Genomic DNA, 27366 nt, shown 5'->3' on the forward strand with positions numbered 1-27366 from the left:
TCTCTGCTGGTCACACCAACACCTACTTTCTCTTCTCCAGCCTCCTTTTTTGCCTCAATTTTACTCCCCAATGCCCAGAGGGAGCTTGTGTGTTTTCCAGAATGTCTGTGCTTCTGCCCCAGTGTTATCTCTGCCTCCAGTTTCCTTCCCTTTCTCATCAATGTTTATTAAACTTATTTTGCAGTTCTGGGGATTGAACTTGAGGCCTTGTGCATTCTAAGCAAGTGTTCTCTGGGGCAAACACACTAGGCAAATGTTCCACTGATGAGCCACGCACACAGCCTCTTCAGCAGGTTTTTCGTGAAGGGCTCTATCAATGAGCCACACCTCCAGCTCTTAATGTTTGCTTCAGGCCTCATGCCAACTGTTTTACATAGAAAACCTGCGGAGGAAGGTATTTATGCTGTCTCTGAATTACAAAGGAGATGAAAGGTCACACAGGTTCAGTGACTTGTCTAGGATCACACAACTACCAAGCAATAGCCAAGATTCGAATCTATCTAACACTGCAGCTGTTGTTCTGAAGCTCCACGTCCTGTTGCCCCTGGAGACAGCCTGACGCTGTCAGTAACCTGCCCTACCAGCTGGCAGAGCTGTCTAGCATATAGAAAAAAATCCTGTGAACAAACACATAAAGATGGAGAAGTTTGTGCTTGCTCCCCCCACCCCGTGCAGTTGTCCTCTCTGGAGGCAGAGACAGCTTCCTAAACAGCCCCGAAGACCCAGTCCCACTGCAGGTATTGATGCTTGTTTATAGAAGCCGTTGTCTCTGCTCAGCTTCCACTCTCTGGCCTCTTCACATCACCTGTCTGAGGACTGAGGGGCATATTTGTTTCTTGTGCTTGATAAAGTAAGTGACCACACACCGGTCTCAAACCACAGAAATGTGGGCTGGGGCTGTGACTCAGATAGCAGCGTGCTTTCCTGGAGTGCAGGAGGCCCTAGAATTGCACACATCCAGAATAGTGTCCCACACCCTTAATCCTATCACAAGGGAGGAGGAGGCACGAGGACCCAGAAGTTCAAGGGTGGATCCTTGCCATCAAGACTGGTGACCTGATTTTCGATTCCTGGAAACCTACATGGTGGAAGGGGAGAACCAACTCCCTTGACTTCCACTTGTACACTATGGTACCTCATACATACATACAAACATACATACATATACACATGCTTATGATATACATAAGGTTCAAGGTCAGCCTCAGCTACATAGGGAGTAAGAGTCTAGCCTGATAGCTGACCCACATGAAAATCCACCTAAGAAAAAAGGGAGGTGGAGAAAGAAAGAAAAAGGATATGCCCTTGCTCAGTACTAAAAAATAAAATAAAATAAAAAGCCCAATTAAAAAAACCCAGAGATTAGCCAGGCAGTGGTGGCATATGTCTTTAATCCCAGGACTTGGGAGGCAGAGGCAGGTGGATATCTGTGAGTTCGAGGGAAGCCTGGTCTACAAGAGCTAGTTCTAGGACAGCTAGGGCACACAGAGAAACCCTGTCTCGGAAAAACAAAAACAAAAACAGAAAACAGAAAACAAAAACCAAAAAAATCCAAAACGGAGAAATGAGTTTTGTCACGAGTTTGGAGGCCGACACTTCCAGCGATCACAAATCAAGGTGTCTGCAGGCACGTTCTCTTGGAGTTCTGTGGAACCTTTGCCTATCCTAGGTCCTTGTAGGCTGATAGCATTCCTTGGCTATATCTCTCTAACCTTTGCTTCCAGAGTCACATGACACAACCCTTTGATTTCTGGGCTGGAGGTCCCCCAGTGAGCATAGAAGTGACTATGGTCGGGGCTAAGGGAGGGTGGTCATTCCAGGCAATATGAGGGTTCTTAATATCAGCAAAGTGTGGTTTTCCCTAGAAGGTTCCAGAGATTGGAATATCTTGTGAGGCTGTGGTTTTAGCCTATGGAGGAGCAGTAGAAAGTCCTCGTGTTGGGGCTACTACAACCCCTTGGCTAGGGTCAGCCCCAGATGCAGTGAGAGAGAGGTGGTGTCCTAACTCGCTTTCTGTCGCTGTGATAAACACTATGACCAAAAGCAGCTTGGAAGAAAAAAGTGTTATTTCCTCATCTTCCACTTCTGTGTCACAGTCCACCATTGAGGTAGGTTAGGGCAGGAATGCAGGCAGGAATGGGGGTGTGTGGGGGACTGAAGCAGAACCATGCAGGACCGCTGTTACTGGCTTGCTCTCCAGGACTTACTCAGCTTGCTTTTCTATACAACCCAGGATCACCTGCTTGGGGTGGTCCAGTTCCTTCCCCCAGCAATCCTTAGTCAAGAAAACGCCAGAGGCTGGAGAGATGTCTCAGTTTTGTTTTTACGAACGCTTGCTTGCTCTTGCAGAGAATCTGGATTTTGTTCCCAGCACCTACAGGACAGCTCACAACTATCCTAAAGTCCAGTCTCAGGGGATCCAGCTCCCTCTTCTGCCTTCTATGGTTACCAGTGCACGTACACACACATACAAATAAATAAATAAGTCAGGAGTGGTGGTGCATGCCTTTTATTCCAGCACTTGGAAGGTAAATCTGTGTGACTTTGAGGCCAGCCTGGTCTGCATAGTAAGTTCTAGGACAGCCAGAGCTACATAGTAAGACCCTGTCTTGGAAAAAAGCAAGAAAGGAAATGCCTCACAGACTTGACCATCTGATTCAGGTATCTCTTCAACTGAGGTTCCTGAAAGTTCTTCTCTGACCCCCGCTTGCACACAGGACTCCTGTTTGTGACAAGTTGACTAAAAAATTAAGTAGCACCAGCAGGAAGCTTCCTGTGCAGCCACGGTAGAGCTTCCAACCCTGGAGCTGAAGTGGCCCAGAGGAAGTTGCTACATGGCAGGGAGTAGGATGCCTCTCTCAGGGTGTGTGCAGATGGAGTCTGGACTGCTGTAGAGCTTGTAGGAGCCCCTTGGGATCTTGCGTTGGGGGTGGTACTTGAAGGTCTTAGGGGCTGAAGCATATTTTCTCCTGGCACCAGAGCCAATCAGAGAACTGGCTGCAATGCCTATTTGATCAATCAACCCAAGTCTCTCAAAGATCTTGAGAAGCCACCATGTCTGGCTCAGAGTGAGATTCAGAGATGAAACCACTTACTCAGGATCTGATTTGTAGCCAGAGCCTGGCTGGGGAGGTTTGTGAGGACTATCACACGGCTCAGGGACACGCAGGCTTCTGTTTGGTGGGACTGGTCTCGAAGGTTCTGGCCCTGCCTCTGAAAGGCTGTATCAGGCCACCTCGGGCGAGTTCCTGACTGCTTTGTTTCCATGTCCCCTGCTACATAGAGAGGGGTACGTTCATTAGTTCAGCTTATGAAATAGACAGTTCACAGAGGCTGACTGGTGGGGTTCACTTGCCCTCAGTTTGCTGATGTCCAGTTTTGCATGGTTACATTCTTTTCAAAGTTTGTTTACTTAAAATAATTGTTACAAGGGCTGGAGAGATGGCTCAGTGGTTAAGAGCACTCCATGCTACTCCGGAGAACCTGAGATTGATCCTCAGCATTAACATGGTGTCTCTTAACTATCTGTAACTATAGTACTAGGGGCTCTGATGCCCTTTCTGTCCTCCATTGGCGCAGACATACACCCAGACAAAACACCCATACACATAAAATAGAAATAAAATTAAAAACCTATTACTGTGTATGTGTGTGCGTGTATGTGTTTTCACATGTGTGCAGAGACTAGAGAACAGCTTGCTACAGTCATGTCTCTCCTTCCATCATGTGAGTCCTGGGGATCAAACTGAGATTGTTAGGCTTGGCAGCAAGTGCCTTTCCCTGCTGGGCCATCTTGCCAACCCACATGTCACATTTGTTGAGTATGTGTGTGGGGGTGTGTGTGTATGCATGTATGTAGAACTCACATCTCAGGAGCCGTCCACTTGATTTTTCAGCTGGGCCAGCTGGTCAGAGAGCCTTACTGATCTGCCCACCTCTGCTTTCGCAAGCCTGGGATTATGAAAGCGTGACATCATCATGTTCGACATTTATGCTGATGCTGGGGATTGAACTCAGGTCTTCGTGCTTGAGTGGCAAAGCACTGAACTGACTGATCCACTCTCCTCAGTTCTCATGGGGATAACAGTTGGGTCCTGGCCATCTCACACAAGTCTGCGATTTTTGTGTCTGAAAAGGGACATGACTGGGGGAGACAGGTGTTTGTTGGGGCCACAGCTCCAGAGAGCAGTCAGAGCATGGCGGAGAGGCTGGCCAGAAATCATGAGACTGGCTCAGAGAATTGTTGTTCGTGTAAAGGGAATGAGGGTCTGAGAGAGGAGGCCACACTGGTCATCAGGGCCAGTCCCATGGAGCCCTATGTTGGCAGGGGTTTGTAGAGAGGACACCAGAGTGCCACTGAGGGGCTGGAAGAGCCTGGTTAGATATGGCTGTCAGAGTCCACACCGGTCACTGTCTCAGTGAGGCCTTGAAAGTCCTTTAAAAGGAGCTTGAATGGAGCAGTGGGGTGATGTCTATCTGCGCAGATCCTGCCTCTCTATCCAGCAGCTGTCTGATACTGCCCTTCACCTTTCCTAGTCTTGCAAGAGTTTGTTTATTTAACATGTATCATTTATGTTCTGGGCTCTGGACTCCCAGCACAGAGGACAAGAGAGAAACCAAATCTGGTCATTGCTTTTCAGGAATCTGCAAGGTATGGATGGTAGGTAGTGCTACAGGGACCGATGGAAATAAAGCAGACAGCGTGGGCACAGTGAATGGTGTCCCCTGGGAGCAAGTATTTGTGAGAGTCATGTGGGTTGAGGAGGAATTTGAAAAGTTGAGAATACAGCAAGCAAGGAAACAAGAAAGCTACTGCAGAGTGTCCCAGATGAAGAAATGGAAGTATGTGGGCTTTGCAGAGTTGAGGACAAGAACAGAGCTGAGACTTGAGGTTCAGGGATCTGGGACCCGATCTCTGGGTGTTTGAGAGCTGATGGAAGATTTGGACAAAGTGTGGTTAGGAACATAGTCAATCGTGTCTTAAGAAGCACTTTCTGGGGCTGGAGATGATGCTCAGTGGTTAGAGCACTGGCTGTTTTTTTTTGCAGAGGACCTGGGGTTGTGTTCCCAACACCCATATGGCGACTCACAATTACCTGTCACTCCATCTTCAGGGGGCCTGATACTTCCTTCTGACCACCATTGATACTACATGCACACATAAAAATAAAGTCATGGAGGAGGAGGAGGAGGAGGAGGAAGAAGTGCTTTCTGACGACCTGTGTAGAGAGATAATCTCTGTCAAAGCAGATGGGGTTGAAGTGGGTACAAGAATGGGTAGGAAAGATGTGTTATTGAGGGCTGCTTGGGAGATATACAGGGCCAGGGTGAAGATGGGTGAGATTCAAGAGAAGAATGTGTAGGTGTGGTGGCACCCGCCTTTGATACCAGCACTGGGGAGGCAGAGATCTCTGTGAGCTAGGCCAGCCTTGTCTACATAGTGAGATTTAGGCCAGCCAAGGCATAACAAGAGCCTATCAAAAAAGAAAAAAAAGAGCCAAACAACAAACCACCCCCCACCACCAAAACAAAATGAACAATAACAAAAAAGAGGTGAATGTGTGCCATCATCTTAGCATTGAAGATGGGTGGGGCCCTAGAGTTAAAATTTCTGAGCTGGGTTTTTGGAGTGGTGAGACAGGTCACTGTGGATGTGCCTGGGCGGAGGTTTCTACAAGGTAAGGGTCCTTAGCTTTCCAGCTGCAGCTCTGGGCTTGGCTCCTGCTGGTACCAGATCATGTAACTAGGTCAGGTAGCCTGACCCTGGAGGCAGGGATAGGATGCAGGTCTGACCAGGTTCTCTCTGTCTTTTCCCATCAGCCTGATTTTTGGGGCACTGACAGTTGCAACTGGCATTATTGGTGTCATCCTGGGGGCAGAGGCCTCGAGAAGGTACAAGAAGGTGAACCCCAGGGCTGAGCCCCTCATCTGTGCTTCCAGTCTATTTGCTGCAGCTCCCTGCCTCTACCTGGCTCTCATCTTGGCCTCAAGGACCCTCCTGGCCTCCTATGTAAGTGAGGGCCCCCTGGGAGTGGGTGGGAAGCCCTTGAGGATGCAGGTGCACACTAAGTTGTGAATTTGTGTTCATTATACAGGTCATCTCTTCCAGCCTGGTCTCTAGCCCCAGTTCCCGCTGAGCACACAAAGGCTCACTGAGAACTGCCCAGTAAAGAGGCGGGACTAGATTTGATTGTGATCCCCTTTTGACTGTGGAGTGAGTCCCTCTGGCCTACTGCTTGGTTGTCTGGGTAGAGTAGGAGTGTTTATCTGTCCCAGGGTGTGTTGTGAACCTGGGGAGGCAAAGGGAATGTCCCCCAAGTTCCGGATGAGAAAGGTTGGCCATGACTGGTGCAGGCCTTGCTTGAAAGACACTTATGGTCAGCATGAGTTTTCCAGATCCTGGTCCCGTTCTAGTCCCTCCTGTGCCTCACAATCTGCCTAGGACAGGGGTGCTACACTTTGCTTGTGTCTGTTCCTCTTCTGTCTGGAGTCTTTCTCTTCCCACAGTTATTATTCACTCCTCTGAAGTGTCCCCAGATTATTAAACATCCTGTCATAATTCACTGTTCCTACCCTCCTACCCCATCCCTGTCTTGCCAAGTGGGAAGGACTTGCTCTTTCTAGGAGGACAGTGTCATCTTTGTACCCGTGTCCATAGGCTTCAGGTCCACTGAGCTGGCTGAACTCACAAGCTGGCTTGTGGTTGTGGTTTTACTGTTGTGTCCCCTTCCCCCTGCCGCAGTCCTGGTGACTGTCCTGTTATGGCCAGTCACATTCAAGGACTACAAAGTCTGGTTCCACTTAAATCACAGCTTCTGTTCTACCTCTGAATAAGGCTGTTATCCAGGCACAGAAAATTGCCCTGGGATGAGGGGACCCATGGTGTGCTCAAGTTCCTTGTCGTATTTTCTGTCCTTTGTCACGGGTACCACCCCTCCCCACGGTTCTGACTCCTGCCGGGCTGAGCAGGTGTAGGATGGCAGAAAATGGACAAGGGCTACCCGGGAAGGCATTGTTTTCTGTCATTGCCTTCTGAGTGACAGTTGCCCAGATGCTAGGGTTGGGAACACTTCTGTAGTTTTGGAGTGGGCTCCGACCTTGCTTAATTCCTTAAGGCCGATGTGGCCTCTCTAGAGGTTCACCCCTGGCCTATAGGCAGTGGCAGTGCACACCCGTGACCTTCATGACTCCCCTGGATGCTGTCCTTCCAACTCCCCTGGTCTCTCTCCTTCCCCATTCTGTATTCTTCTCCCTCTGGCACTTCACCCTAAGACTTCCCCAAGGGGACTCAGGCCCCAGAGACCATACTTCTTAGTGCCATCTAACATGGGTTGGCGAGGACAGAGAAGGCCTTGAGGTGGCTTTAGTCTAAGAGGGTCTAAACTTAGCAGGTGTCCTGCCTGTCTCTTTCTGTCCTCATCTAAGAACATTTCTCTTTCTTTTTATTTTTCACCTGGCTGTCCTGAAATTCTCTCTGTAAACCAAGCTGGCACCCAACTCGTAGAGGTCCACCTGCTTCTGCCTTCTGAGTGCTGGAATTAAAGATGCACACACCACCACTGCCTGCCAAAAAAAAAAAAAAAAAGGTCTCTTTTGAGAAATTCCCTGGGGACGGGCTGATGAAATGACTTAGTGGGTACTTGCTGCCAAGAGACCTGAATTTAATCTTTGTAAACCCCATGGTAGATGGAGAGACTCTCTCCACCCCCCCCCAAATGTTTAAAGAAAGAAGAAGTGGCTGGAGAGAAGGTTCAGTAGTTAAGAGCACTCACTATTCTTCAAGAGGTCCTGGGTTCTATTCCCAGCATCCATATGGTGGCTTATAACAACCTGTAACTCTACATACAGGAGATTTGGCCTCCTAGGCCATCAGTACACACATGATATATATGCATACAAAATACCCATACTCATAAAATAAATACATAAATTTTTAAAAAGAAAAGAAAAAAAGTAAGTGTTCCAGGCCTGATGTGGAGCCTGCTCCTTGGCACACTGGCTGGCAGTTGGTGGAAGATGCTTCCTTTTCTGTGGCCAAGGCCTTAGGGAAATCTGTGCCCTCTTCAGGAGATGGCTTAGGGTTTATATTGCTGTAATAAAGCACCGTGACCACAAGTAAACATGGGGAAGAAAAGGTTTATTTCACTTAACACTTTCACATCACAGTTCATTGTGGAAGGAAATCAGGGCAGGAACCCAGAGCAGAAACCTAGGGGCAGGTGCTGATGCAGAGGCCATGGAGGGGTGCTGTTTCCTGGTTTGCTCCTTATGGCTTGTTCAGCTTGCGTTTTCTCTCCTTCCTTCCGTCCTTCCTTCCTTCCTTCCTTCCTTCCTTCCTTCCTTCCTTCCTTCTTTCTGCCTTTTTCTTCCTTCCTTCCTCCCTCTCTCCCTCCCTCCCTTTCTTCCTTCCTTTTCTTTTCTTTTTCCAAGGCAAGGTTTCTCTATGTAGTCCTGGCCATCCTGTAACTCACTTTATAGACCAGGCTGTCCTTGAAATCAGAGATTCTCCTGCTTCTGCCTCCTGAGTGCTGGGATAAAGGTGTGCGCCACCACCACGCAGCTGAGCCTGCTTTCTTATAGAATCCAGGACCACCAGTCCAGGAATGGCACCACCCACAATGGGCTGAGCCCTTCCCCATCAATCTATCAATCTCTAATTAAGAAAATGTCCTATAGACCTGTCTAAAGGCTGATCTTATGATCTCAGCACTTATGATTAGCATTTTCTCAGCTAAGACTCTCTCCTCTTAGATGACTCTAGCTTATGTCAAGTTGACATAAAACTAGCCAGCACAGGGGAATTTCCCTGAACTTCCTGGAGACTGGAAGAGGCTACCATCATCCCTCTCACAGGTTCACTTGACACTGCCATGGGAAGATTTTTCTCATCCCATCTCACAGACTGGAAAACTGAGGCCCAGAGAGAAACAAAAGAGTAAGACAGACAAATGTTTGTCTCAGGCCTGGATATATCATGCCTGTGTTCTTCCGATTCTGTGGGAGAGAAGCAGCTGAGCACCAACAGATGCTTCCATGCTTACTGTCTGGGTGGAGTGGAGAGGCAGGGATTGTCCCTTCTACTGGTGAGAGCTGGTGGGGCTGACAGGGACTAAACTTGCAGGGAGGCTGAGGTCCAGGTGGACGGGGGCCCTGGCAGAGGCCCTGGCAGGCAGCTTTGCTTCTGCTAATGTCTTCTTTGGCTCCTGCAGGCTGCTTCTTGGCTATGTTTTGGGGACACAGCTGTCCCCCACTCTGCAGTCTGGCAGGCTTCAGAGCTGCATGTCTCATCTAGGAGTGCTACTGCAGCTCAGCTGATCAAGCCAGCTAGGAGAGTTCTAACTCTTTTCCAATCCTGTCCCGGTTGGGAGTTGGGGCCAGGAAGGTGCTCAAAGTGAGAAGGCATCCATCTTCCAGTGCTAGAAGTGTCTTGGCTTTTGGAGTGCTCTGTGGGTCGAATCTCCATGACCAGATTGCAGCCCTTACTTTCCAAAGCTTTGTACAGTGCTACTGCCCTGGGCCTACTGGAAGCTCTGAGCTGAAATGCAAGTTGAGTCTACCCTTACCAGTCCTCATTCATGAAGTCCTTACTACCCAGCCCCACCGCTCCTGCCCATTCCTTCTACCCTGCCCTGTATCCTCAGCCTTACCAGCTTTCTCTGGCACTGTCCTCTACCATAGCCACTTCTTGCCCTCCATTACCTTACTTGCTGTGTCTGTTCATCCTACATGGCCAGGGGAGCTTCTGGACACCTTGCCAGTTCTAAAGCCTTGAGCAGCTCCCTGGTTCTCTGGGAGAAGGTATAACTTCATCCTGGCATTTAAAGCGCCACGTGAACTGCCCTGACAACCAGCCTCACTGGCCCTTCCCCCTCTGCACTTCTGTGTTTCAGGACCCTTCCTAGATTCCCAGAGCATACTTAATGACCCCCTTTTCAGTCCACTCATCACCCCTCCTTGTCCATATGTCTATACCATTCTGGGCCTCCAGGGCAAGGTCAGATTAACACTGGCTCTTCTTGAGGCCTTCCTTCTCTTATTGGTGGCCTAGTCCTCTGTCCCCAGCATTGCTGCTTCTCAGTGCTCTCATCCTTAGATCAATTTATTTGATTCCAACATATTCTTTATTCTCTTTTTCTCTCTCTCCCTCTCTCTCTCCCATGGTGTGTGTGTGTGTGTGTGTGTGTGTGTGTGTGTGTGTGTGTGTGTGTGTGTGTATGTTGGTTTCTTAAGACAGGGTTTCTCTATGTATCCCTGACTGTTCTGGAACTGGCTTTGTAGACCAGGCTGGCCTTGAACTCAGAGATCTGCCTGCCTCTGCCTCAGAAGTACTGGGATTAAATACAAGTGCCGCCACACCCAGTTCAGTTCTGACCTCTTATAGCTCAGCTAGTGAATTCTAGCAGGGCCCAGGCCTCATTCTTACCCTTCTCAGCACTCCAGGCCCAAGTGCAGCATCAGGAATGTGGGAGTAAGGTGGGAGTCGGTCACTGCTCGCTGAGAGAGAAGTTCAAGGAAAAGCTGTTCGTATCTATTTGCTTATTCAGTCCTATTAAGTATTGGTCATTGGCTTCCTAGTTCAAATGCTACTTACATTCTAGCTTGGAGAAACAGACTGCAAACAAGACACATGAGGAGAAGCAGGGCGTAGTGGAGCAGCCCAGAAATCACAGCACTCAGGAGGCTGAGACAGGAGTTCTAGGCCAGGCTGGACTGTACATCAAGACCCCATCTCAAAGCAAGCAAGTAAAAAGATACCTAAGTAAAAAGTTTATGCTATTTCAAGTGATTAAAAATACATAGAAAAATATTGTAGATTGAAGAAGGGAGATAGTAAATGCCTGTTGAAGAGAGAAGACTTCAGTTTTATATAGAGAGGCCAAAGGGCTCTCCGAGAAGATGCTGCAGCTTCTTCTCCTTGTAGCTGTTGGAATGAAGGAGGGAATTGTGTAGAATTTGGGAGAACAAAGTTCTAAAAATAGGGACTAGCAACTATAAAGACTTGAGTCCAGAATGTACCTGGAGAGTCTGAGGAATGGCAAGGAGACCGCCCTCATTAAAATAAAGAGAGTGGGAGGTGAGCAGAGAGGATGATGGGGCCTTCGGACATCAGGTGGAAGTAGTGTGGACAGAGCGGGGTGGGATTTTATGCTCGGGGAAGGGATGATTTTGTGGCTGCACCTTTTTGTCTGCTAGTCTAGTGAATTGCATTGTCAGTTGCATGTTTCACCAACCTTGCATTCCTGGGGTCTCTTCTCCTCTGTTGCTGGATATGATATGGTAGCATTCTGGTGAAAATTTCTGCATCTGTATGGATGGTGTTGTGGGTATTAGGGAAATGTGTATCTGTGTTTTTGTGGAGTGCATGGCAATGGCCTTAGGATGACCTAGCAAGTCTGTCTGTCTTTCTTCCTGCTGTTTATGAAGGATCGATCTGTGTTAATTTGTCTTTAAACATTTGGTAGAATTCATCAGTGCTGCCATCTGGTTCTGGGCTTTTGTTGGGGAGAAGTTTTTGATTATGGACTCAATATTTACTTGTTGAAGGTCAGTTCAGATTTTTCTGTTTCTTTTTGACAGAGTTTCATGAGTTTTGATTTTTTAATTTTTTTGAAATTATAATAGTCCATCGTTTCCTCTTCATTGTGTATATTCTTAAATACATAAATATAACCTGCTTAGTCTGTATAATATTGCTTGTATATACTTGCATACATATATAAATGCACATGTGCGCACACACACACGTTTTCAGGACTGACCATTTGATATTGAATTACCAATTGGTGTGCTCTTCCCTGGAGAAGATGATTTCTCCTGCTTTCAGCATTCCCTAGTCCTGTAGTTCTTTGTGTGGGGTTAGGTCTCATGAGCTTTCGCCATCCACCTTAGCACACCTATAGCTGTCCTTGTTTAGCTCGTGTTTAGGCAGTCATGCTGATGAGCCTTTCTGGCACTCTGACTTTCCTAAGAGTCCCTGATCCTCTGGCTCTTGCTGTCTTCCTGTCCCCACCCTGTGCTCCCTGATCCTCTGGCTCTTGTTATCTTCCTGCCCCCACCCCATGCTCCCTGATCCTCTGACTCTGACTATCATCTTCCTGCCCCAACCCCGTGCTCCCTGATCCTCTGGCTCTTGCTGTCTTCCTGCCCCCACGCCGTGCTCCCTGATCCTCTGGCTCTGACTATCATCTTTCTGCCCCCACCCCGTGCTCCCTGATCCTCTGGCTCTTGCTGTCTTCCTGCCCCACACTGTGCTCCCTGAGCTGTAGGTGCAACAGTTGTGCTGTGACTGTATCAGCTGGAACTGGGCTCCATAACTCTATATCTTGGTTGGTTGTGGTCTGTAAAGGTTTTCATCTTTTGCAAAGAGAAGTACTTTGCACTTTTTCTTCTAGGAAGTTTTTATATTTAATCTTGAGTAACCTGATTTCTTAGTATATAAATGCTCATAGCATTTCCTTATAGGCCTTTTGATATTTTGTTTGTTTGTTTGTTTTGTTTTTCGAGATAGGGTTTCTCTGTGACTTTGGAGCCTGTCCTGGAACTCGTTCTGTAGACCCAGGCTGACCTCGAACTCGTGGAGATATGCCTGCCCCTGTCTCTCAATTGCTGGGATTAAAGGTGTGCGCCATCACTGCCCAGCAGGCCTTTTGATTTCTATGAGATTGGTATTAGCACCTCTTTCATTCCCGATTTTATTAAGTTGAATATTCTTTCCCTTTTTTGTGTCAGTTTAACGGTTTGTTGATTTTCTTTTCAAAAAGCATTTATTTATTTTATATGTATATATGTGTTGGCATGTATGCCTCTGTGTGTGCGCATGCGCATGCACACGTGGGTGCCAGAGGACAACTAGGGGAGTTGACTGAGTTATCTCTTTTCGCCATATGGATTCCAGGGACGAAACTCGGGCTGTCAGGCTTGGCACAGGCACCTTTACCAACTGGGTTTTCTCATTGAGCTCCCTCCCTCCTCACGTTTAAGACAGGCTCTTACTATATAGTCTAGGATATCCCAGAATTTGCTATATAGCCCAGGCTATTCTCAAACTCTCAGTCCTCCTGCCTCAGCCTCTTGTACTGGAATTACAATACTGTGCCACCATGTCTGGCTGTCACTTTACTGTTCTTTCCAAGAACTAACTATTGGGTACATCGATTTTCTCCCTTTGTTCTCTGTTGTTGACTTACATTAAATAGCATTTCTCTGGCTACTCGCTTGAAAATAGGCGTTGTAGGAATGTCAAGGATAGGAACACATAGGAGTCAGGAGGCTGTTGTTCCCTTCGATGAGAGTGGAAGGGGACAAACCAGAGTGGCAGCAGTGGTATGCTGAGAAGCAATTAGATATTACATGAATGTTGAAGGTAGAGCCATCAGAATCTCCCAACAGTCTTGACATGGTATCAGGGGACCAAAAGTCATAGTTGGCTCCTCAGACCTTGCTTTGAGGTGGTAGCACAGGGAGGAGGCAAGAAAGTGAACTTTAAGGATGGTCAGCAACTTGATTTCCTTCTTCCTGAGTTTGTCAGGGATGTGGTCACCCACCCAAATGCAGGTACTGGTGGAGAATTCTATAGCTGGCTGTAGTACAGGGGACATAGCTTCATTCCTAAAACCTCAGCAGGTGGTAACTGGCCATAGGCCACCATGATAATATTGTTAGATTTGGGGGAATTTCAGGGATCAGTGTTAAGGTGTCCAAAAAGATGGAAGAATTGGCTTCTGTTGGGCTTTAAAAAATAAGAAGTGCCACATCAGCTTGGTCTGCTATTTAACTGGCTCATCTATCTGTCTGTCTGTCTATCTATCCATCATCCACCCACTCATCTACCTACCCACTCACTCATCCATCCATCCATCCATCCATCCATCCATCCACCCACCCACCCACCCATCCATCCATCCATCCACCCATCCAACTTATCCTTTCAGTTTCCAGGGACTAAAATCCTTCTTTCACTGCCTCTGTGTCTAAAGGAGCAAGTAGTTCTGGGAGAAAATCTGCAACTCCTTGGGAAGAGCCCATGGGAAAAAATGTGTGTGTGTGATGTGTGCACGCACATAAGTATAAATATATTCTTGTAAATGTGTAGGATTGTATGTATGTATGCTCTTGCATGTGTTCATTACTATGCACATGTATATCCAGGTAAAGTATATGTTAAACACACATTTTGAATCATGTTGGTCTGTGTACATTTATGTACATGGTGTGTAAGAGTGGGCCTTTCTGTTCTGTCTACCCGGCCCTGTCTGTGCATGAATACCGGGGGATGCAGATAGTTGTGTGGGGTGTGTATGCCTGTGTGTGTAGCTGAACACAGCTTTTTTTTACTTTCGTTTCTGTAACTGTGTTGCGTGGGAAGGGACAGGTTTTGGCAGTACAGTGTGTCTGCTCCCAAATTGGTAGAGACCAAGTTTTCCTGAGTTCCATGGAAATGAAGTTTCCTGAGCATATAAAGCCTGGGCTCGGCCTTTGTTGTGGGAGCCCAGGCCCTGTGGCCCACCTGCAGGTGTGAGGGCTCCATCTCCCATCCTTCAGGCCTTTTGGCAAGGGAAGTGGACTTCCCAGCCGTTAATTAGGATCCAGACACACTCGCAGCACGTCTTGGCTCTTACCTCTCCCTTGGCCCTTTTCCCAGAGCTGCTGCCCTTCAGAGGAGTAGGGGTTTGTCCTTAGAGGAGAAGTGAGCCTGATGTAGGGGCTCAACCATTGCTGACCTCGTGGCTGGAGGATGTGGTGAGATGTTGACAGTCCCACTTTGGTGGGCTCTGTGTTCAGGATGAAGCAGCCAGCGTTGGGGCATGGCAGAGAGTATACTCTGGGGAATCTGAAAGACCTGACTGCCATTCCTGCTTCTTCACTTCCTAGCTGTGTGTCCTAGAGCAAGATACTGGCCTCGCTGACCCTCAGTTTTCTCAGCAATAGATGGAGGCTACTTATTTGTGGTCTCACTGAGGAGATAAATGGACTTCGGAGCCTGTTCTAGTTACTATGGTTATGTGATGAAACCTGGCCGCTCAAAACAGTGAAAGCATTTGCTTTGCTCACAGATTTTCCATTTGGAGGCTGGAGGGGGTGACATCGTTTTTCTACCTGAAGTCAAGTAGGCAGATGGGAGGGCTGGATCCCGGAAGCCAGAGCTGTCTGGCAGATGAGGAGAACTTAGCTGGAGCACCTGCCCATGGCCTCTCTCTGTGGCCTGGGCTTCCTCACAACATGGTGGCCAGATTCCCAGCACTAGCAGCCAGGGATAGTGAGCCAGGTGAAGCCATGTTGCCTATATGACTGGTCCTCTGGAAAGTTACTTTGAAAGTGATCCTATCTCTCGAGTCCTGACTTCCTCCTCAAAACAGCAGGCTGGAGAAACAAAGTCCATTTTAAAAAACAGATTTATAAGGGTGTATGTGTGTGTTTGTGTGTGTGTGCCTGTGTGAGTGTGTCTGCTTATTTTTGGGTGCCTGGGAAGGTCAGAAAAGGGACAAAAAAGCAGTTGGAGCTACAAGTGCTTGTGAGCTGTCCAGTATGGGTGTGGGGGCCAAACCTGGGTCCTCCAGAAGAACCGCTGGTGCTCTTAACCGCTGAGTCATCTTTCCAGCTCCCTAGAGTCTGTCCTTTGATGGGAGGACCAATGACTGAAAGAGCATGTGATGACAAAAGATTATCATCTTTGGAAAATACAATTGGTTAGTGTGGCTCAGGTCTTGTCCCCTGCCCCCTGGTCTGGGTCCCTCTGAGGTTTCACCTTGAAGGGAAGCATTTCACTGCACACAGTCCAGAAGCCCACTGGCTCTATTCTGTTCTTTTGATATCACAGGTGAGAAGCCTGAGGTTCAAGTTGCACCTTCAACCTTAGCTGGGCTTCCTAAGCTGAGGGAATGCATGTCCTGATGTGTCCACGGTCTCAAGGAATAGATTGGAGGCCTTGTCTTATCTAGGAGGAGCAGCAAGGATCCCTGTCCCCATCAAATATGTCCCAGTATGTCCTGTGTGTCATACACCATTCTAAATACTGACAGAATAGTACTGAACAAAATAGGACACAATCTATGGTAATGGTGTTGAAAACCAGGAGCACGGAGATATTGCAGTGTAAAATTTATTCACAGCCAGGCCTAATTATAGCCCCATTTTTGAGAGTAGGAGAATGTAAGTGTCCCTCAACTGCAGTAGAGAGATTTTTTGTCTGTTTGTTTTTTCAAGACAGGATTTCTCTGTGTAGTCCTGACTGTCGTAGAACTAGCTCTTTAGATCACACTGGCTTTGAACACACAGAGATCCTCCTGTCTCTGCCTCCCGAGTGCTGGGATTAGATGTGTGCACCAGCACTGCCTGACCAGAGAATCGTATATAGGTCTTTCATGACCTTTGCAAGTAAGCAAAGCTTAAAGAAAAGTAGACATTTATGCTGTTAACACAAACACGTTGTCAAAGTTTTTGACGTCATTGTGATTGGCTAGTTTCGGAAAGTTTTGTTAGGTAGGCCTGGTTTTTCAGAAGGTCTTTGTGGTCTGTGGGTTTGAAGAATCAGTCTACACAATAGGAACATAAATCTTATTTTATCTAAGAAATACAAGTGCAAACACCAAGATTCTGGAGGGCCGAGGGCTGGATAATGAGAGGGCTGGAGGCTCTGTTTTGCTTTGTTTTAAACAGATGAAGTAAATCATTTAACCCATATTAAAATCAGTGGTGAAGGGAGAAATGAGGGAGTCAGCCTCTAACACTACATGGAGTGAAAAAATATAAATCAGTGGGAGGATGTGCTCTGTGGGGAATGACAGACAAGGAAATAGGGCTCGGGGCATCTAGGACCCTCACCGTGATGAATGTTTAATACTGGCCAGAACAAGTGAGGAGCCATGTGATGTGGGGAGGAGCAACCTGTGCAGGGGGAGCAGCCGGGCTGGAGACTCCAGCAAAGAGAAAGTCACTGTGGGAATCAAGGAAAAGTACCTGGGATGGGGTGAGCCCAGACAGGGTGTAGGAAACATGCGGTCACCTGGTACCTACAGTGACCCAGCCCATTGTGGGTGGTACCATCCCTGGGCTGGTGGTCCTGGGTTCTATAAGAAAGCAGGCTGAGTAAGCCATGGGGAACAAGTGAGTAAAAAGCACTACTCCATGGCCTTGGCATCAGCCCCTCCCTCCAAGTTCCTGCCCTGTTTGAGTGCCTGCCCTGACTTCCTTTGATTATGAAGTAGTGTGGAAGTGGAAGAAACGCTTTCCTCCCCAACTTGCTTTTGCTCCTGGTGTTTCATCACAGCAACAGTAACCCTGACTAAGGAAGCTTTGAACTCACTATGTAGCCAAGCATAGCCTTGAATTTCTGGTCCTCCTGCCTCCACCCCCACTTCCAAAGGGCGGGGATTACAGGTGTTTATCGTTACACACAGTTTAAACAGTATTGGGGACTTTTGAGCAGGACTTTGTGCATGCTAGCTGAGCATTCTGCCAACTGAGCCACATTCCTAGCATCACAATGCTGTTAAATGTAGGTACTATTTCTTACTGCCAGATGGTTTCTCTCCTGTTCTGTTTTTTGCCTCCCTCATACGGCTGCACTGACCTGGCATGGGCTGTAAGGCCCATGCTGGTCTCCTGAGGCTCTTCTCTCTATGACCCTGTATCCTTTGTTAGAGTAGATCAACTTCTTTCATGATGGTTTCAGAACAGTATCTAAGAGACAAAAGTGGAAGATACAAAGTCTGTTAGTCCCCAGGAAGAACATCACGTCTGCCTTCTTCTGCTTGTTCAGGTGACATAGGGACCGACCGCCTATATGATATATGTGCTGAGGAAGAGCATGAACGTGATGTAGCAGGATTAACTGGGGCTATTTTGCAAATGTCAGTCACACAGCTTAAGGAACTCTCTCTGGGGCCAGTGAGGTGTCTTAGCAGGTAAAAACGCTTGCTGTCAAGCCTGGCAACCTGAGTTCAATTCCAAGGACCAATAAGGTGGAAGGAGAGAACTGATTTCTGCAAGCTGTCCTCTGGCCTTGTGGTGTGTGCACACTTCTCTCAGCCTCCCCTGTGTGTGTGCACAAGCACAAATATTAAATAGATAAGGGGAAAACTTGGGGAAAAAAGGCAGGGTCAGTTCTCTGACTGCTGTGTTGAGATGGAATGGGAGGTACCAGGTCAGGATGAAGAGGTTTTTCCAATGCTACGGGCCAGCGAGGGCTGTGGCTTGGGCCAGACTGGCCATTGAGGAAATGTGGAAAAGTGGTCAGGTTCTGGGGTGTGATGGAAATAGAGCAACAGGATTTCCTGACAGGTTTGTATAAAGAGAGGAGTTGAGAGTGTCTCTCTGTGGCTTGGGGCCTGAGCCACTGGAGTCAAGGAGTTGCTATTTATTGAGGGGATGTCTGAGGGAGGGGCAGGGTGGCTGTTTTTAAAGTTCTGTTGGGTTCCAATTTAGACATGTTAAATTTGGGATGTATATTAGTTGCTTTTTCTGTTGCTCCGACAACAGCAGCTCAAGGAAGGGTTTATTTTTGCTTCACGGTTTGAGGATGCACTCCACTGTGGCGGGGACGCGACGCAGCAGAAGCAGGGGGCAACTGGATCTACTGGGTCTTACTTAGGGTTTCTACTGCTCTGATGAAGACCACGACCCAAAGCGAATAGAGGAAGGAAGGGTTTATTTCATCATAAAGTTTGCAGTTCATCGCAGAGGAACAAACTCAAGGCAGCCGCCTGGAGGCAAGAACTGAAGCAAGGCCATGGAGGAATTCCACTTACTGGTTTGTTCTTCATGGGTTTGCTCAGTTTCTTTCTTGTACAGTTCAGGACCATCACAGGCTGCCTCCAGAACATCCAGCTGAAGATGCCAAGAAGCAACTGATGTGTATGAGCCTGGGACTCAGGACAGACCTTTAGGCTGGTACCCGGAAGCCAGGAGTTTGAATGAAGAGAAACAGCATCAGGATAACCCTCCAGGCATTCTCAGGCCAGGGGTTGGGGGTGCGTGGCACTATCATCATGAAGACTAGGTTGAGACCAACATTCTAGACTACTTCGTGTATCAAGTTACACACGTGTATCAAGTTACACACACACACACACACACACACGAGTGCTTGGTCTGCATGCATGTATGTGCACCACATGCATGTCTGGTGCTTGTAGAAAACATTTTATCCCCTTGAACTGGAGTTAGAGATTGTTGCTGGCTGCTGTGTGGGTGCTAAGAACTTAACCCAGGTCTTCAGGAAGAGCAGCTAGTAAGTACTCTTAACTTCCAGTTCCAACATTTATATTTTCACTTGGGGGAAACTTTAAAAAAAGTCAGCGGTTAGCGGGGCGGGAGGCAGAGGCAAGTGAATTTCTGTAAGTTTGAGCCAGCCTGGTCAAGAGGGTGAATTCAAGGACACTCTGTCGATATATGTATATGTATATATATATATCCCAGTGGTTGCCAGGTGAGGTATACCTGAGAAGCAGCAGAGACAGGGAGAGGCAGAGAGAAAGGCAGAGAGGCAAAGAGACAGGCAGATCTTTGTGGATTTGAGGCCAGTCTACTCTTTATACTGAGTTCCAGATATACACAATGAGACTCTATCTCAGAAAAAAGAAATAAAATAAATCAGAAAGCACAAAAGGAAAACTGATAGTTATACACGTTTTCATCTCCTAGAAGTAACTGCTCTCAGCATATTGGCCAATGTACATCCATGTATGTTTTAGTAGATGGCCATCTTGCTACTTGTCTTTCTGTACCCATTCCCTGGCTTATGGTTCTCTAGAGATACCTTTGTTTCACTCTGTAGCCCAGGCTGGCCTGAAACTCAGTATGGAGTCAAGGGTGGTCTAGCTGGTCTGAAACTACTGGCAATTTCTTGCTTCAGACTCCCACATGCTGAGATTACAGGCATGTACCACTGTGCTCAGAAAGTCAGAAATATCTTCATTCAACTGGGGTCATGTGATCTTCAAATGATTATAATTTTATGTGTATGGTTGGTTTGCCTGAATGCACATCTCTGCACCATCTGTGTGTCTAATGACCATGGAAGCCAGAAGTATTAGACCCCTTAGAACTGGAGTTACAGACAGTTGTGAGCCACCATATGGCTACTGGGTATTGAACCTTGGTCCTCTGACAGAGTGGCCAGTGGGTGTTCTTAACCATCATAACCACTGAGCCATCTCTCCAGCACCTTAAACTACCTTCTTTTAACATTCAATTGCTTATTGTGTGTGTGTGTGTGTGTGTGTGTGTGTGTGTGTGCGTGCACGTGCCTGTGTGTGCAGGGGCTACAATGTACATGCGGAGGATAGGAGACAATTTGCAGGATTATAATTGCCCTTTCCACCACGTGAGTGCGGAATTGGATTCAGCTTGTCAGCCCCGGCACCAAGGGCCCTTACCCATGGAGCCATCTCACAGGCCCACTCTGTAATTTTTAGGACAGATTTGTTGAGATATAGTTCACATACCATAAAACTCACATATTTAAAATGTATAGCTCAGAGCTGTGTGACCATTCCTATATTGATTTTCCCTTTTGAGAAAAAGACTTGCTATGTTGCTCAGGCTGGTTTTGAATCCCTGGGCTCAAGGGATTGTCCTCCCTTGGCCTTTCAGGTGCTAGGACTCCAAGTGTGTGCAACTGTGTCCAGCTCCTGCACTGACTGGAGAACCTTCCATCACTCCAGAGGGAGTCTTTGTACCCATCAATGTCACTCCCTGTCTTAGTTACGTTTCTTTTTTTAAAAAAAAAAATAAGTTTCTATATATATACAATGTATACAATATTCTGTCTGTGTGTATGTCCGCAGGCCAGAAGAGGGCACCAGACCTCATTACAGATGGTTGTGAGTCACCATGTGGTTGCTGGGAATTGAACTCAGGACCTTTGGAAGAGCAGGCAATGCTCTTAACCACTGAGCCATCTCTCCAGCCCCCCTTAGTTACTTTTCTATTGCTGTGATAAGATACCAGCAACACACCTCCTCCAACAAGGCCACACCTCCTAGTTCTTCCCAAACAGTTCCATCAGCTGGGGGCCAAAGATTCAAATATTTGAGCCTATGGGGACCATTCTCATCCGAACCACTCCATTCCACTTCCTAGCCCTCGGAGAAGTCGTGTTACTAGAGGCGGGCTTTGAGGTTTCAAAGGCCCATGCCGTTCTCTGCTAGCTCTCACTGTCTCACAGTTGTCTCAAGATGTGAACGCTCAGCCACTGCCTCAGCACCATGCCTGCCTGCCGCCATGCTTCCTACCATAATGGTCATGGACTCACCCTCTGACACTGTAAGCCACCAGAAACCCTTTCTCCTCTAAGTCATTGGTCATGGTGTCTCATCACAGTCGAAGACCAACTAAGCTACTCCCCATCTTTACACCATCTCTTCTCTTTTCCCCAGGCCTAGGCAGCCACCGGTTGACTTCCTGTCTTTATAGCTTGCCTTTGCGAGACACTTCACAGAAACAGAATCACAGAGTACGTGCCACTTTTGTGATTCTACCCGAAGAATCTGAGGTGAAGTCAGAAGTATTCAATTCAAATTAGTTATAAAAGTTAGGATTTATTGATGAATACCAGCTACGAAAGAGAACTCTTCCCGTCCTCTCCCTAACCTCTCAAGTTCTGTGATTTTTATTTTTACATTTTCTGGAGTTATAACATCCACAGTCTGTTCTCTGTGCATAATCGCTGTAGTTGCTTGACAGTGGTCCCATATTTAAATGAAGCCAGTGCTCACTATCAGTTCATGTATATAGATTCTCCTCTGCTGAGTTCTTTATTTTGTGTCACCTCCAAAGTAGGTGCATTTCGGGGTTAACTTAGTTGAAATAGTTTTTTTTTTCTGAGATAGAGTCTCATTATTTTTGCTCTGCTCAGATGGGAACCATGAGAACTAATTCTTCCTACATAGGTGTCCTGGTCCCTTGGGTGCCATAAGCTTAGGAATCCATTGGACTGATAGACTCAGAGGCTTATAGCTCTAGGCCAGTGGTTCTCAACCTGTGAGTCACAACCCCTGTGGGTCAAATGACCCTTTCATGGGTGTCGCATATCAAATATTGTGCATATCGAATATTTACATTATGATTCATAATGGTTGCAAAATTTCAGTTATGAAGTAGCAACGAAAGTGATTTTATGGTTGGGGATCACCACAACATGAGGAACTGTATTAAATGATCACAGCATTAGGAAGGTTGAGAACTACTGCAAGCAGTAGAGTCTAGGAGCTTATAGCTTTAGGCCATAGAAGCAGAGACCTGTGATTGTAGATGCTCAGGTTGGATGACTTTGCTCTGACTTTTGATTGCCAGTGGCTGGGCACTCCCAGCTAGTAAAATCCTTGTTGTTTAAGCAGCAGTTAGGGGCAGCAGTCAGCGAGCAAGCGTTCTAGCTCCTAACCTTTGAGTGCTGGAACCCTTGGCTTTTAAACCTTGGCAGTTCCCTGGACCTCTTCTGGGGTTTGTCCTCCACCATTGGCTCTATAGCTTCCGCTTTCTGTACTTCCGCCATCCTTCGCTGTCTCCACCACTTGTGATCCCTATCGTTTCTGCCCTTGGTACTTTCTGCAACTGTTCAGCTGCTCTTTACACTACCGCTGCCTCTGCTGCTGCTGCTGCTGCCGCCGTGCTACCGGCTTAGTCTGCTTTATGTGTAATAGGGACAAGCAAACAGGAAAAGACCATTTGAAGAGAAGCCTTCTACTGGGCCTATGTTCTAACTTCATTGGGTATCTCAGGAGGGTGTCTCCCAAAGTGAGCCAAACAGCCTTACATAACCAGCAAAGGGTTGTGGTTGTGATATAGCCATAAAATGCAAATGTGGCATCATAATTTGCCCCAATCACAGCTCATTGTTCAAGCTACCAACCAAAGGCCTTATGAATGAATCAGTTACAGTCATGAGTCATGAACTTTCTTCTGAGGCACCATGAAGTGCTCCTTCCTAGCCTGTGAGAATAGCTACAGGGTAAGCAGGGTCATCTGGAGTTCCCGGGGCTTGTGCCGCAAGCTGCTTGGAGCAGGCATGACTAGTCCAAGGCCTCTGAAACAGGAGTCCTGGTGCTTCGGTGGTCATTATGACTGAAGTGGAGTGTTCCTCAGAGTGGTGATAGAGGACGTAAAATAATCCGGTGATGTATAACCTTTGATCCCAGCATTCAGAATTTCTGAGGCAGGAGGGGTGAGCTCAAGGCCATTCTGACTAGAGGCGACCAGGCCAGACAGAGCCACCTAGTGAGATCTTAACTCAAAACAGTGAAACCAGTACTGGGGATGTAGCTCAGATGGTGGGGTGCTTGCCTTAAACGACCGAGGCCTTGGGTTTGAGCCCTAACTCTAAGCTGCATAGAGTGGTCCACCACTGTCGTGCCAGCACTCAGAAGCTGGAGACAGGAGAATCAGAAGTTTAAGGTTGTCCTTGGTGTTCAGATCTAGGGTCCTTGAGACCCAGTCTTAAAAAACAGCACCCTCCCCACCACCACCCAAATTAATCAGGTCAACCAACAACAAAAACAAAAGTCAAATATGGCGAGGCTGTCCTGGAGGCAGTGCTGCTGTTTGCTAACAGACTGCTTGGCTGACATTTCCCTGCTGGAGGCAGCCAGGCGTGGAACAGGACCTGACAACTGCCACTCAAACAGTTGAGTGGCTTTCTGCCAAAAGTTGAAGTTTATCCGAAGGAAACAAATATCAAGAAGTATATCTCAAAGAATTATCACAAAATTAGCATTCCCTAAATAAACTATTTATTTATTCATTTTCATGTGCATGTGAGGCCTGAGGTTGACATCCAGTGTCTTCCTCTATTGCTTCCACTGTGGTTTTTGAGACAGGCTCTCCAACTGAACCCAGCCTCACTGATTCAGGTAGACTGGCTTGCCAACAAGATCCAGGGGTCCTCCTTTTTCCTAGCTCTGTCTCTGGAGTACTGAGATTACACTTGGAAACCCCTATACCTGACTTTTTACATGAATAATGGGTATGTTTTCTTTTTTATATTTTATGTGTATGAGTGTTTTGCCTACATATATGTATGTGTACCACAGGCATACCTGGTGCCCATGGAGACCAGAAGAAAGCATATGATTCCCTGTAACAAGAGTTACAGATGGTAGTGAATCACCATGAAGATGTTGGGAATTAAACTTGCATCCTCTGAAAGAGCAGCAAGTGCTCTTAATCACTGAGCCGTCTCTCCAGCCCCAAATTATCATTCTTAACGGTGCTTACCAGAATTGCCCTGTGATGCTTAACTGGGCATAACCCCTGGCTTAAGGCTCCTAGGGAAGGTTGGGCTCTTCCAATCTGTCTCTGTACCACACAGCTAGGCTGGCCTCAAACTCAAACCAGCGATCCTCCTGCATCTACCTCCTGACCATTGAGATTACAAGCATGTGCTCTGGTGCTCAATTCTTTCTTTCTTTCTTTTTTTTAAATTTTTATTTTTTGGTTTTCTGAGACAGGGTCTCACTATGTCACTCAGACTATCCTGGAACTAACTATGTAGACCAGGCTGTCCTCCAACTCACAGAGGTTCCTGCCTCTGCCCGTGCTGGGGTTAGACACTTAGGCTACCATGTTCAGCCTTCGTCTTTAAAATCCTTAATGTTGATCCTTATATTTTTCCCCCTTGTGGGTAGCCAGATATTTTATTATTTGTTCTTGAAATTCAATAGCTTAGTCAGTCAGTGTATTAGTCTCTATTGCTGTGTAACAAATCACTTCCAAATGCATCAGTATAAAACAAATATTGTTTCATAGTCTGTGTGGGTTACAAATACAGGCACAGCTTAGTTGGGTCTTTGTCTTTCTCAAGTGTGCCACTGAGGTATTGGCTCAAGGTCTCTGTACTCACCTGCCAGCTCAGCTGGGGGAGGCTGCCAGGCTCACTAGTGGGTTACCAGCAGGATTCAGAGCTTTGGGTGGAGAGCCTCCTTTACTTGCTGACTGCTGCCTCTCAGTTTCTTGATATACGGATTTGAATTTTTTTTTTTTTTTTTACTATCTTGGTATCAGTCATAGGGCCTTAAGCAAGGTAGGCACGGTCCTTCCCACTGAGCTAAACTCTCCGTCAATGGCTTCTTTGACTTAACAGTTTGCTTCCTCAAAGCGTGCAGGCTAAGAGGACAATGACAGGATGACTAAGAAGGAAGAGACAGTATTTTGTAGCCCAGTCACAGGAATGTCACCCCATCCCCTTTGCTGTAATTTACTCACTCCGAGCAAGTTGCCAGGTAGAGCTGACTGTAGGGACGGGGACTGACCGCAGGGCAAGGATTTAAGGAAATCACAGCTGGGAAGTGTGGCCGTGGTAGGTGCAGCATCTCAGAGCTGGTCATGGCAGTGCGTTCCTTCTGCTGAGTCACTAGAGGGTTCTGCCTCTTTTATCTCTGAGTATTTCCTAGGTTCGACAGTTTTCTTTTCCTTGTGCTGGGTCATGGCTGGGGCTGGGACTTGCATGAAGCGAGCAGATGTCAACAGGGTACAATGTGAGAAGGCAGGACTGCTAAGTCTTAGTCGCACGTCTCGGCACCTCACCATTCCATTTGTCTGTGCTGTGCTCTTGTCTTCGTCCATCCTCCATGTCACCCTCCTCCTCGTCCTCCTCCTCCTCGTCCTCCTCCTCCTTCTTTCGTTTTTCGGGACAGTGTTTCTCTGTGTAGCCTGTCCAGGAACTCGCTCTGTAGACCAGGCTGGCCTCAAATTCACAGAGAGCCGCCAGTCTCTATGTCATGTACTTCTATGATTTTTTTTTCTTGTCGTCCTCTTAGCAACCACCAGGAAATGAGATTATTTTTATTGTGTTTGCTCCACGTTGTTATTGTTTGTGGTTTTGCTCCTCCATTTAGTAATATTTCCTCAGGTAAGTCATCTCCCTTCATGTCCTATCCTACTGAGGGCAGGTTTTGTCTGTAAGCACTTCCTGTGTTGAATTTATATCCTTCTTATATTATTCTGTAGTCTCAGACAATTATAAGGATGCTTGTGTCCCTTCTCTTACCTTCTGCTTTCTAGGTTCACTTCTGCCCTGTCTCTCTCTCCCTCCCTTTCAGCTCTTTCCCTTCCTTCTTGCCCCTCTCTCTTCCTTGTTTGCTGTTCTGCTCGTCTTTCTTTCCTTTTCTTTTAAAAAATTATTTTGCTTCATGTGTATGTGTGAATATGTGCTTTGGTGTGTGTGTGTGTGTGTGTGTGTGTGTGTGTGCATGCTTGCATGTGTAACACGTGTGTGCAGTGTCCATGGAAGCCAGAGGAGGGTGTGTGTTAGATCCCTTGGAGCTGGAATAGGAACTGTCTGATGTGTGTTCAAAGAACAGAGTACTCATAAGCACTGAACCTTCTCTCTAGGCCCTTTTCCTTCCTATTAGAGATCAGGTGAGCTGGGTATGGTGACACACTCTTTTAATCCCAGCACTCAGGAGGCAGAGACAGGTGGATCTCTGTGAGTTTGAGGCCAGCCTGATCTACAGAAGGAGTTCCAGGACAGCCAGGGCTACACAGAGAAACCCTGTCTCAAAACAAAGAATCAAAAAACCAAACACACACACACACACACACATACAGAGAGAGAGAGAGAGAGAGAGAGAGAGAGAGAGAAAACAGACAGAGAGAGAGAGAGAGAAAGACAGAGACAGAGACAGAGAGAGACAGAGAGAGAGAGAGAGAGAGAGAGATCAGATGTGCATTCAGTGTGGTAAGGCTGTAGACAAGGTTTTCCCAACTTCTCTTTCTACCTCTCTATTCTCTTTCACTTCCTTCTCCTTATCTCTTCCTTTTCTCTACCTTCCTTCCCCCTCCTCCTCCTTCTCTCTCCCCCTCCTATATGCCTGCATAGTTCCTGTGGTGTATACAAATCTCATAAATCACATTCCCAAGCCTGGGTGTGGGCAGCTCCGCTCATACACTGCACTGACTGTGCTCTCGGAGCTCTTGATTCTGGTCCAGGCTTCTCTGTTGCTGGCCTCTTCTGCACAGGGGCTGTAGTTCGAGTTGAACATTAGACCCCGTAGGTTTTTCTGTCGCCGGAGGGGACTGCAGAACCAGGTAGTAGGGAGTCTTTATAGGACTTCTGGGCTCTGCTCCTAGGCAGGGATTTAGGTAAATGCTGTGTGCAGCAGGGCTCCTCTGTGTAATTAGTGGGTACAGCCCCTTCTGGAATCGGGGGCTGCCTTTAGGTTGGTGGAGGCAGGGCGGGAGTCATTGTTTACTTTCCCCATTTTTGCAGCAACTTGTCCCACCGCTCTCTGCTAAGGACACCTATGGGCTTTATTCTCCTGCCGAGCGGAAGGGTTTGTAGAGCGGCTCTGGGGTGGAGACTCTGAACAGCAGACACTGCCGAATCATCTGCCTTTCTGCTTGCCTGCCCGTATTTAATGTTTAGTTCATTAC

General features: G+C 47.3%; 1 protein-coding gene across 2 annotated transcripts in view; it reads left to right on the forward strand.

Moving 5' to 3' along the window:
* The window catches only part of Spns3 (SPNS lysolipid transporter 3, sphingosine-1-phosphate (putative)), a 53620-nt gene that overhangs the window by 13334 nt on the left and 12920 nt on the right, over positions 1-27366 (forward strand). For both annotated transcript variants that reach the window (XM_087910342.1, XM_087910341.1), the window contains exon 8: positions 5821-6010. In XM_087910342.1, the coding sequence (XP_087766468.1) occupies positions 5821-6010 (190 nt within the window). The remainder of the gene's footprint in view (positions 1-5820; positions 6011-27366) is intronic.

The sequence above is a fragment of the Myodes glareolus genome, chromosome 9, assembly GCF_982192425.1.
Source record: "Myodes glareolus chromosome 9, mMyoGla1.1, whole genome shotgun sequence".
Taxonomy (NCBI): Eukaryota; Metazoa; Chordata; class Mammalia; order Rodentia; family Cricetidae; genus Myodes; species Myodes glareolus.